This window comes from Xylocopa sonorina, chromosome 16 (genome assembly GCF_050948175.1).
Source record: "Xylocopa sonorina isolate GNS202 chromosome 16, iyXylSono1_principal, whole genome shotgun sequence".
NCBI lineage: Eukaryota > Metazoa > Arthropoda > Insecta > Hymenoptera > Apidae > Xylocopa > Xylocopa sonorina.
This window is the reverse complement of record NC_135208.1, coordinates 1,540,842-1,553,259: the sequence shown is the minus strand read 5'-3', so window position 1 is coordinate 1,553,259 and position 12,418 is coordinate 1,540,842. Positions and strand designations below refer to the sequence as shown.

At 34.7% G+C, this 12,418-nt stretch overlaps 3 protein-coding genes across 3 annotated transcripts in view; 2 read left to right on the top strand and 1 right to left on the bottom strand.

The window, feature by feature from the left end:
- LOC143430926 (DDB1- and CUL4-associated factor 8) overlaps positions 1 to 11,719 on the top strand; it is a 118,678-nt gene extending 106,959 nt beyond the window's left edge. The window contains exon 13 of the mRNA XM_076907403.1: positions 11,709 to 11,719. The gene's annotated coding sequence lies outside the window, so the exon portion shown is untranslated. The remainder of the gene's footprint in view (positions 1 to 11,708) is intronic.
- LOC143431010 (terpene synthase-like) lies at positions 5,237 to 6,219 on the top strand. Its single transcript, XM_076907497.1, has 7 exons — positions 5,237 to 5,330; positions 5,406 to 5,496; positions 5,538 to 5,542; positions 5,695 to 5,732; positions 5,776 to 5,875; positions 5,961 to 6,158; positions 6,203 to 6,219. The coding sequence occupies exons 1-7, from the start codon at positions 5,237 to 5,239 to the stop codon at positions 6,217 to 6,219; spliced, it is 543 nt and encodes a 180-aa protein (XP_076763612.1).
- On the bottom strand, positions 10,736 to 11,714 carry LOC143431009 (terpene synthase-like). Its single transcript, XM_076907496.1, has 5 exons — positions 11,585 to 11,714; positions 11,291 to 11,509; positions 11,182 to 11,219; positions 11,043 to 11,139; positions 10,736 to 10,956 (listed from the first exon to the last, which is right to left on the bottom strand). Exons 1-5 carry the CDS (start codon positions 11,712 to 11,714, stop codon positions 10,736 to 10,738), a joined length of 705 nt encoding a protein of 234 aa, XP_076763611.1.
- Positions 11,720 to 12,418: the final 699 nt, after the last annotated feature.

The window sequence follows — 12,418 nt, the reverse complement described above, 5'->3', positions numbered from 1 at the left end:
TACGCTAACATATACTATAAGGCAAGAGTCAATGGCAACTCATCCTTCACAGCACAAATCAATGCATACACGAACAAATACCTAAGAAATATCCGCACAACAGAACAAAACTCCCCTCACTAAATCAAACTCACAACATCGTCAGAAATCCGCAGCCTAATGAAGAAACTCGAAAACAACAAAGCATACTACTAAAACACCTACCAAAAAAAGCAATATGTCCGACTAACGTACATAATTAATGCCATCCTAACTCACAGCTACTATCCCAAATCCTGGAAGCAGGCCACAGTTATCCGAATCCCAAAACCCAACAAAAACTTAAGTCTTCCTGCAAGTTACCGACCTACCAGCCTCCTCCCAACCCTCTCCAAAATAGCTGAAAAGATCATACTAAACCGCCTAAACACACACCTGGAAATACAGGTCGACTTCAAACACAAACATTCATCCACACACCAATTACTTCGAATAACCAATGACATCGTCTTATACTCTGCAAGCCCATCGCCACAAAAAGCACTTGCAAGATGCCAAAACGCCGCAAACTTAATCATATCCGGTCAACGGAAATGGAGACTAAACGCAAACGCCGACAAAACAGAAGCAGTGGAAGCACTCGTGACACAAAAAAAATACCAACACAAACAAAAGTACAGAACGCTACCATCCATATACATAAAACCATCAAATACCTAGGAGTACACATAGACAGCATAGTAACATGGAATCACCACATCACAATAGCAAACAAAATAGCAATAGCAACCCTCACACGCTACTAAAACGTACTCAGATCTCCAGAACTCCCTGTCAAACTAAAACTCCTGTTGTACATAGCACTCATTCGACCAAAAATAACATACGCAGCCCCAGTATGGCAAACAGCAGCACACTACCACGCAAACAAACTCCAAGTCACACAGAACAAATGCATTAGAATAGCCACAAATGCGCCAAAGGAAACGAACACCATGAGACTACACCAAACACACAACATACCGACAATAGCTGAATACATCACCAAAGCAAGCACCAAGATACACGAACAATTAAAAAACCACGAAAACCCTGCCCTTAAAAATATAGAAATAAACATCAGAACTAGATGCTGCAATCGAATGCACTAACGTCAGACAAAAGAGCACTAACACAATCGCAAGTGTAGATAAATGGAAATGTAAATAGCCTGTACATAAACTAGAATAAGACTAACAAAACTAACATAGAACTAGGTCCCCCAACTAACAAGACTAACCCTTCCCGGCCTACGATAGTATAAAAACCCAAACCTCCTGTAAATAGGTATTTTATACAGTTAGGAACTTTTTCCTATACTCCCACCGCACAAATTGCACAATAGTATTTAAGAACTGAAAAGCATATTAATCGACGTTATTAGCGTAAGATGTCTCCGGACAGGCAACGCTGCCGTAATCTTTAAATTACGTGGTACAAAATGAAATAAACCTTGTACGATGATATAAGTTAAGTTAACCAATAAATAAAATGCCTGCAAATGCCTTTGATAGCTCAATGGCTAAAGCAATCGGCCATCGAGCAAAAGGGATCCAGTGTTCGAATCCTGGTCAGGACAAATCTGATAGTATTTTTATGTATGGGAATTTCCTGAACTGCTGTTTCTCCTAACATCTATGCGTTAATGCAACAGCAAGCAACGCGCGCTTCACAATTTTCAAAATGACGAAGAAGAATCGACCATCGCGTAAATCGGAGAGATGAGCAGCAGGGCCAATAGCCCATCAACAAACGTACACGAAAATTTAAGCTGGAAATAATTCTCTGAACGGAAAAATAAGGAGAAACATTTTATGAATGCGCACTGGCATTGGGTTCAACAGTGGTTAAATCGGAAATTTTTTTATTTATTTTTCAATCCTCAAAGTGTGTTCAAACATCCTTCCACGAAAAGCACTGCTCGTTGTAAAACATTTTACTGATACGAATCGATTTCACCTTTGTAGGTTAGGAACTAAGGAATTACTGGTAACCTTACGATAACTTCGACGTCTCATTACTAACGTAATACAATATCCTTTAAAGAGAATAATGTTGAAAACGTATATCAGGTTAGCAAATTTACTTTTTTCTTATCTTCATTATTACAGCGACGAAAAGGCTATTTTTCAAATTAACACGTGGGTTATAAGCAATTTCTTAAACTTTCGCGACGTTCGACAGTCGATGGTCTTTAGAACAATTAATTTCGACATCCTCAATAGCCATCGCTTGCTGTTTTACGCGTGTTCTTGTTAAGGGTCGATCCAATATGCACATGCAGCGAAATATCGAACCGTGGACCGTACACGTATTGGGACCGGACTACAAACTATCAAGTTGAGAGCAGTCTTGCAAATGGTATCGAACGAACAAACATTACCATCAGTCGCTGCTTTGCACACTTCCACATGGTTAAGAATTGCCAAGCAATTATAAGATGATTTCAAATATTTAAGTTGGCGGATACCGTCGCGAACAACCGCGATCAAATATCTATCATTTCAAATATCAAATATCTTTACACAAAACTTACACAAAATCAAATATCTACTTACATAGAAATATTTTATTCTGTTTTTATGTAATTTGTAATTTGTGTACAATTGGTATTTACAAGTGTTTACTTGTGCTAGGTCGCGGAATTGTAGGAAGATCTTTGTACCATGCGTAATTCTGCTATAAACATATTACGAAGAAATTAATTTGCAATCGTGAAAAAATATAGTTATCAATCTTTTATGAATCTGTTGATGATTTACGACGTTCTTATATGTATATACTTATTAGCAATTCATTATAAAAAAACGTTAGTTTTCTTCCAATTGGTCAACGGAACATAAATAAAATCACCTCGTCTGATTTTAAGAGCTTACGTTTTTTCGCCTTCCCCTTCTAATAAAAAATAATAATGTCACGTAACGAAGAATGTTAACGAAACGAATGCGACGGAGTGCTATAAAATGATGATTCCCTTTTCCAAGTGCCATTTTAGATTGCAAGTGAGTCGAGTGTTAATGCCTCGCTGTTAAGATCGACGACCTTAATCATATCTGGAACACATCATGGAGGCAAATAAGGCTGAAATAGTATAGCATCCGAACTAGAAAATATATTGTTGACTAAAACGAGGCTGCTTAGAGGTTCTTAAAAGTGAATAAGAGGGTCGTTTTTTCCTTACGGAAGACTTTTTTTACGCCTCTGCGCAAGTACAAAAATTTTCGTTTCCTGATGTATATGTAGAGCTCGCGTATAGGATTATAGTGTTGGATGTGACAGGTCTATCCTACAAATCATTGGGCTTGAACAAGTAAGTCGATTTATTGAATCAGGCAAAGTTATTATTATATTAGCCAAAAGTTCTGTCAACTCTCCTACCATTCGAGTAAAAGTACAGTATCTAGTGAATTTTTAAAATTTTTAAATAGTATTTTAATTCAATAAGTATTTTTACTTTCGTTCTACCGTTGAAAAGCCCATAAAATGTATAAACTGAAATATGATGTATAAACTGAACTGGTCATATTGTTCCGTTAATAATTTAAAAACAAAATCACAAACAGATGTTTTTGGTAAAGGTAACAGCCTTCTAAGCCATTATTCACATTTTTTTGTATAATATCTCGGAAATTTCTATACGTATTTAAGGCTGGAACGTATATTAAGCCTGAAAAAGAAAATACGAGTGTTGATACAGGTTAGATAAATTTCTCAATCAAAGGAAGTCGATCAGTTGACACATCAGTATGGATTTTAACGGAACAAATATTGTTAATTTGTGTAACATTTTCAGTCACTGTGCTTCAAAAACTGAAGCTGACAGCCGAATATCCGTAAGAACGAATCTTCTAAACCGTTTATTTTCATGAAAAATGACCCTCGCTTTCGATCTTAAGGACCTCGAACGCCTCCCCAAAGACACAAATTGAGATGAAAAAAATGTTGCAGATTCAACGCTCTACTGTATCTGATATTATTCGTTTAGCAAGAAACGCACATAACGAGGAGGAAGAGGTCAGATTATACTTGACTATGAATCCATCTTGAAAATTTTAAACACATGCAAACCTTTTTTTACAGACATTATTGGAAGCATATAACCATATTGCTCGAGGACCTGGATGTGAAAAGATGTTGACTGCCAAATTACCAAAAGTACTTAATTATTGGTTTAAAATACCGCAAGATAAGCTAAATATTATCGACGATATTGCGCAGCTGATTACTGTTGGATACTTTTTGTAAGTTTGCCACAAACTTATATTAATAGCAGAATTTCTCAATGCATCGAATGAGAAACGAAGGGCTTATTTGATCATTTGAATCTGTTACTTGCAGAATTGATGATATTCAAGATAATTCGACTGTGAGACGCGGTATACCTGCAGCGCATATTGCTTACGGTATAGGAAGTGCATCAAATTCTGCGTTGTATGCCATATCAATAGCTGTGAAACGGGCGCTCCAGTTAAATCATCCAGAGGTGAAAATAAAATGTTCGGATAAGACTAGGTTTTCGGACATTTCTGATAAAAAGAAATCTAATTTTACACTATAAGCTTAAAAAAGAAAATGGAAATGTGAGACATACATTTATACGTATAATAGAAAATACGTATTGCTGGATAATATTTTAGGCTAATACGTCCATAATCGTCTTTCAAAACACGACGTGGTCTCTGGTTGGGTAGAACATTATATATATTTTATCATGCTTTTGGCTGGAATCAAATATTGTAAGAGGCGCTGCTTATATGTATTATTTGACATCAGGTTTCTTTTTGCATATGCAGGCTCAGCGATATTTATTATGATCAGCGTGACCGCCTATTTTCAATTTCATCCAAATTTTCGAACGATCCGAAAATATTATATTTCCATTTTCTGCTCTCTGTCCTAAATTCTGTCAATTTCTGTTCCTGCTTGTTCACTTTTATTTGATATGTTTTTATTCTCTTCAATGCTCGTACTGAATATATTTTTTCAAATTCGATTTCCTCTAAAATAAACTCATATTGTTAAATAGAATATATCAGTAAAGACGATTTTTGTAGTTCTAACCCAATGAAAATTAATATGCGCCAGTTTAACGCATTTAGCTCGTAAACTTAGTCCTAGTGTTAACTACTTATTACATTTCAAGTTTATTACATTTCAAATTTGTTAATACGGATCAAAATTAATATACCAGGCTGTACGAATATTCTCAGAACAATTCATGCAGATTACCAGAGGCCAGGGTATAGAGCTTTATTGGAAGGACAATTATACTTGTCCAACCGAAGCAGAGTTTAGGGTGATGGCAGTACAGAGTAAGTCTTTAACAAGAAACCACAATTAACTTCGTAATTTATTCAATTAGTAATTATTTCAATTTCTCTATGTAGAATGCGGTATTTTTCATATGATCGCAAGACTGATGCCACTATTCTCCGACTATAAAAAGGATATTACAATCTTGTCTGGATTGCTAACGTTGTATTTTCAGATTCGTAACGATTACTATAATTTTTTTGTAGAGGAGGTAAATCTTAAAGTTCGATCCGTGCAACGATTCGCATGAATTTTGTCGGTGTATTCGCTGATTAAAATTTGAATTAAATTTATATTTATTTCTCACTCGAACCTTTTTCTTTATAAATTCTTGTAATGCAACATTTTATGATTATCTTTTAGCTACAGAATACATCGACGCGATTTTCATAGATTTCTGTGTAAGTCCAATATCATACTTACAGTATTAATGTCTTTTTATAGTATTCAGAAAGTAAAGGTTACGATGACCTTACCGAAGGATGTTTCAACTTTCTCATTGTACATGCCATTCAAACAGGTCCAAGAGGCAAAGAGGTAATGAGTATCCTTCATTCAAATTAACAAAGAAAGGAAAAGAAAGAGAGTAATTCTTTATGAAATATGATTCCTTAATTATTGGCATAAAGATATTATTAAACAAAAAACTAAAAGCATCGAGCTGAAGCGGTATTGTGTTAGCTTATTGAAGAAGTATGGAACATACGCTTATACAAGAACTGTACTCGAAGAATTGAATAAAAAGATAAGGGAAGAAGTTGAACATTTAGGTGGAAATCCTTTGTTCGATAAGCTGTTAGACGACCTATACAGTTGGAAGGACGGGGGTGATTATTAGCAACCCAGTTGAAAAAATGCACTTTAATTCTAGATTATTTGTTGGTATAAGGGATGCTACAATGCTGTAATACACGTAATATTTATCACAATAATCGAAGACTTTCGATTCTAATGTTTTAACGATTTTTCAATAACCAATTTTAAATAATATCGAGTTCTAAGAAGCATTATACGAGAAACAATAATTATGTTAAATACCTCCCACAAATTGAAGGAAAATAAATAAATAGTTGCAAAATGTTATTAATTTTAATGTAAAATTTCTTCAGTAGTGAATAAAAGTTGAATAATATTTAATTTCATCACATAGAACTCTACATATGTGTTTATATTTCAGGGGAAATTAATTTTTTCCATAGACTTGTGTCTTTTCAAGATTGAGAAAAGTTGTTTAATTAATTTATTATAAAAATGGCTCGAGTTCATTTATAGTCGTCAAAAACAGATTATGCAATTGTTTAAACAACGATAGCAATACCAATTGATGGAACACAAAAACATTATGCTACCGTTTTATTAGTTATCAATATTCCTAAATTTATTTAAACGCAAACCCCCTTAAGCATCTCAATTTCTACATAAATGGACTCGGGCCACTTTCAAAATAAACGATACATACTCAAACTGAATAAGCATCTTAACATTTGAATGACTAATGCAGGCCTACAATTGTCTTACTTTGTTTAAACCTTGTTCTTAAAATAATGTCCTGGACACCTTTTTCCTGTTCATCTCTCTTCCATTTTGTAATACATTCCATTTTCACTATCGCCGACCAATTTCACCCAAGACTCTGGCAATTGTGCACCATAATTTGTGGGACCCATAAATCACTCGTCATCCTCCGTTCAGGGCTAGTTAAAATAGCCTCTCTAGGGTTATAAAGACCAGGAACCTAGTGACCATTGACAAGGTCATATATCGTACATATATTGCGATACATGCAGATCGTGCTCTACATTTTTCACCTCCCCAGATACCATATACTCCGCACGCGGACAGCCTTGGACGCACGCAGTAGATCTGGTGTTTTCATTGACCAATTAAGTGGTGAAGCTGCCCTTCTGAATTTTGGTTTCTTTTATTTCTGATATGCAATTGTCGGTCGGGTAGCGAGCAGAGCATTACAGTCTCCGCTAGACCGCATCAGCTGACCTCTGTCGAGTCGTTCTGAACCATATCAGCTGCAACAAATCACTTTTAACACAAATTAGCAAACGAATGACGAAATTTAATATCTCCTCTGCATATGGTATCGATTATAGTAATCGCAATTTTTGTACAACAAATTCTGTTTTTAATTTTTATAAGTACACCATTCGGGGTAGACTAACACATAATTCGCACACGTATACTGCCAACTCGCTATATTACGCGACTTAAATGTAAAAAGGAAGAATGGCGCGGATGTAATCGGGTTTTGTTCTCGACCATTTTACGCGCTACGAGGTTGCACGTATCTAAGAAGATCGACTTTTATGTAACCTTTCAATGACTTCCAATGTGGCGCTCGCAAGAGTTTCGAATTTGAGATTGAAACGACAACTTGACTATATCCAATTTTTCAGGCATAAATTATAATTTTACTTTATAATTGTAAACTAAATATGGAAGATAATATATATAAGTAAAATAAATAGGGAATAAAGCTCCACGGAACGTAAATAATTCAATGAAAATTCAATGGTTGATCAGAAGGAGGAGGAACATTTATTTTTTTTTTTTTAATGAAGATGAAATGATAGTATTAGGTACACTTTGAATTTTGAGTGATATTTCAAGTTAAAAATGATAAACGAAGGTGTTTAAAGATCTCGTTTATTACACAGTCGCAACGAAAACTTTCTACGCAATGATCTTTAGAAATTCCGACGTCACAAGGAACTTGGAACTCTTGGGACGACAAAAACCTATCGAGACTGAATAGTCAAAAGACTATCAACGATCGAGTTGAACGCAATTTTGCGAACAGTAAAGAACGAACGAACATTACCATCAGTCGATGGCTTGAACACATCCACACGGTTGGTAAGTCTCAAGCAGTTAGAACAAGCTGTCCAATATTAAGTTAGCGGATAGCAGCGCGAGTAACCACGTTCGATCTGGGATTTACAACCCCAGAAAGAGTAAGACGTAAGTAGAAGTAAGATGCAAAAATCCACGCGGTGAGACGCGACAGTAACTTATATCGCGGAATTGTATAGTCGATACACTTTTCTGCAAAAAATAAGCTATTCTACTGGACTAATATTTGCAATTTTATGTCATCACTCAAGCGATTAACAGAATAAAGTCTGAAAAAAAAGAAAACAAAAAAGAAACAACACTATTCCGATGACTCGAATATGCAAAAAATGAGCTTACAAAAAATACGGTGAATTTATCTTTGGTTACTGAAACGCTCAAATTTCCGCGGGACTTATACATATAACTGTAGGATATTTATTAATTAAGGATAATTGCAAGATTTTATAAATCGTTGAATAGTTCTTTACAACTGATATATTACTTTAAAGACGGATGATGAACAACTGACTGATCGTTTCAAGACATTCACGCGAAAAACTCATTCATTCCGCACATCACATAACATTTGAAACCCCAATTATTGATTAACTATTAATAAAGGTAACTTCATTATCCTTCATAACTAATACAGTTTCTACCGCGATGCTCGAAGGGAGCGCAAAGTTAGTGAAGATATTTGATTATTTCCATACAAATAATGATAATTGCAGTGATAGTCTTTCTTCTTTATAATCCATGTTTTAGATCCAGGGGCTTCTAATATTACGATCACTGAAATGCCGATAAAGGTCGCGCGATGCACGATGATTCAGCTACTTTTGAGTAGATTCCACTTAAAAAATTTAATGCTTAGCAAAAAATTAGCAAAAAATTATAATTTATGTCTAAGAAATAGTTGTCAGCAAATGGTGACGAAGACGACGACGATGACGGTAAAAAGATAATTGATCCGAAAAATTCATATAATTAAGTTGTCTCTACAATCTCAAATTGAAGACTTTTGAAAGCGCCACATTGAAAGTCATCGAAAAGTTAATTAAAAATCGACGGGAGGTCTTCTTAGATTACGATACGTGCAATCTCGTGGCGCGTAAAATGGTCGAGAACAAAACCCGATTACATCCGCACCATTCTTCCTTTTTACATTTCAATCGCGTGATATAGCGAGTTGGCAGTATACGTGTGCGAATTATGTGTTAGTCTACCCCGAATGGTGTACTTATAAAAATTAAAAACAGAATTTGTTGTACAAAAATTGCGATTAATACAATCGATACCATATGCAAAGGAGATGTTAAATTTTGTCGTTCGTTTGTTAATTTGTGTTAAAAAAGATTTGTTGCAGCTGATATGATATATCAGAACGACTCGACAGCGGTCAGGTGATGCGGGCTAGCGGAGACCGTAATGCTCTGCATGCTATCCGACCGACAATTGCTTATCAGGAATAAAAGAAACCAAAATTCAAAGGGCGAGACAAAATTCAAACAGCTTCACCACCTAATTGGTCAATGAAAACTCCAGATCTACTGCGTGCGTCCAAGGTTGTCTGCGTGCGAAGTATATGGTATCTGGGGAGGTGGAAAATGTAGGGCACGATCTGCATGTATCGCAATATATGTACGATATATGACCTTGTCAATGGTCACTAGGTTCCTGGTCTTTATAACCCTAGAGAGGCTATTTTAACTAGCCCTGAACGGAGGATGACGAGTGATTTATGGGTCCCACAAATTATGGTGCACAATTGCCAGAGTCTTGGGTGAAATTGGTCGACGATAGTGAAAATGGAATGTATTACAAAATGGAAGAGAGATGAACAGGAAAAAGGTGTCCAGGACATTATTTTAAGAACAAGGTTTAAACAAAGTAAGACAATTGTAGGCCTGCATTAGTCATTCAAATGTTAAGATGCTTATTCAGTTTGAGTATGTATCGTTTATTTTGAAAGTGGCCCAAGTCCATTTATGTAGAAATTGAGATGCTTAAGGGGGTTTGCATTTAAATAAATTTAGGAATATTGATAACTAATAAAACGGTAGCATAATGTTTTTGTGTTCCATCAATTGGTATTGCTATCGTTGTTTAAACAATTGCATAATCTGTTTTTGACGACTATAAATGAACTCGAGCCATTTTTATAATAAATTAATTAAACAACTTTTCTCAATCTTGAAAAGACACAAGTCTATGGAAAAAATTAATTTTCCTTGAAATATAAAAACATATGTAAAGATCTATGTCATGAAGTTAAATATTATTATATACTCTTCGCTATTAAAGAAATGTTACATTACAATTAATAATATTTTGCAACTGATTATTCATGTTTCTTCAACTCCCGGGAAAGATTTAACATAATTATTGTTTATCGTACAGTGGTCCTTATAACTCGATATTATTTAAAATTGGTTATTGAAAAATCGTTAAAACATAAGAATCGAAAGTCTTCGATTATTGTGATAAATATTACGGGTATTACAGCATTGTAGCATCCCTTATACCAACAAATAATCTAGAATTAAAGTGCATCTTTTCAACTGGGTTGCAAATAATCACCCCCGTCCTTCCAACTGTATAGGTCGTCTAACAGCTTATCGAACAAAGGATTTCCACCTAAATGTTCAACTTCTTCCCTTATCTTTTTATCCAATTCTTCGAGTACAGTTCTTGTATAAGCGTATGTTCCACACTTTTTTAATAAGCTGACACAATACCGCTTCGTCTTGATGTATTTAGTTTTTTGTTTAAAAATATCTTTATGCCCATAATTATGGAATCATATTTCACCAAAAAATGCTCGCTTCCTTTTCTTTTTTTTTATTAATTTGAATGAAGGATACTCATTACCTCTTTGCCTTCGGGACCTGTTTGAATGGCGTGTACAGTGAGAAAGTTGAAATATCCTTCGATGTCATCGTTACCTTTACCTTCTGTATACTTAAAAATTCATTAATACTGTAAGTGTGATATTGAATTTACACAGAATAATATGAAAATCGTGTCAATGTATTCTCTAGCTAAAAGATAATCATAAAATGTCGTATAACAAGAATTTATAAAAAAAAAGGTACGAGTGAGAAATAAATACAAATTTTATTCCTATTTTTAGCTAGCGAATGCACCGATGAAATTAATGCAGATCGTTGCACGGATTGAACTTCAAGATTTACCTTCTCTACAAAAAGATTATAGTAATCGTTACGAATCTGGAAATACAACGTTAACAATCCAGTCATGATTGTAATATCCTTTTTATAGTCAGAGAATAGTGGCATCAGTCTTGCGATCATATAAAAAATACCGCATTCTACATAGAGAAATTGAAATATTTACAAATTAAATTAATTACGAAGTTAATTGAGGTTTCTTGTTAAAGACTTACTCTGTACTGCCATCACGTTAAATTCTGTTTTGGTTGGACAAATACAATTGTCCTTCCAATAAAGCTCTATACCCTGGCCTCTGGTAATCTGCCTGAATTGTTCCGAGAATATTCCTAGAGCCTGGTACATTAATATTAATCGGTGTTAACAAATTTGAAATCTAATAAACTCGAAATATAAGTAATTAACACCAGGATTATGTCTACGAGCCAAATATATCAAATTGGCGTATTTCAAATTTCATTCGGTTAGAACTACAAAAATCGTCTCTCCTTGTATGGATATGCAAAATGAAACTAAAAGGCAGATAATACATATATGCAGCGTTTCTTACAACATTTGATTCTAACCAAAAGCATGATAGAATATATAAAGTATTCTACTCAACTAGAGAACCACGTCGTGTTGGAAAGACGATTATGGAACGTATTAGCCTAAAATATTATCGAGTAATACGTATTTTCTATTATACGTATAAATGTATGTCTCATATTTCCATTTTCTTTTTTAAGCTTATATTGTAAAATTAGCCTAGTGTTATCCAAACATTTTATTTTTACGTCTGGATGATTTAACTGGAGCACCCGTTTCACAGCTATTGATATGGCATACGATGCAGAATTTGATGCACTTCCTATACTGTAAACATTATGCGCTACAGGTACATCGCCTCTCATAGTCGAATTATCTTGAATGTCATCAATTCTGAAAATAACAGATTCAAGTGATCAAATAAGCCCTTCGTTTCTCATTCGATGCATTGAGAAATCCTGCCATTAAAATAAGTATGCGGCAAACAGCGAGATCTGGAAAACTTACAAAAAGGATGCAAC

Coding starts and splice junctions, on each gene's coding strand:
- LOC143431010 (XM_076907497.1), top strand. CDS start 5,237: ATGCAGATTACCAGAGGCCAGGGTATAGAGCTTTATTGGAAGGACAAT. Junction 5,331..5,405: donor TAGGGTGATGGCAGTACAGA/GTAAGTCTTTAA, acceptor TTCTCTATGTAG/AATGCGGTATTTTTCATATG. Junction 5,733..5,775: donor CGATTTTCATAGATTTCTGT/GTAAGTCCAATA, acceptor GTCTTTTTATAG/TATTCAGAAAGTAAAGGTTA.
- LOC143431009 (XM_076907496.1), bottom strand. CDS start 11,714: ATGTACCAGGCTCTAGGAATATTCTCGGAACAATTCAGGCAGATTACC. Junction 11,510..11,584: donor TAACGTGATGGCAGTACAGA/GTAAGTCTTTAA, acceptor TTCTCTATGTAG/AATGCGGTATTTTTTATATG. Junction 11,140..11,181: donor CGATTTTCATATTATTCTGT/GTAAATTCAATA, acceptor TGAATTTTTAAG/TATACAGAAGGTAAAGGTAA.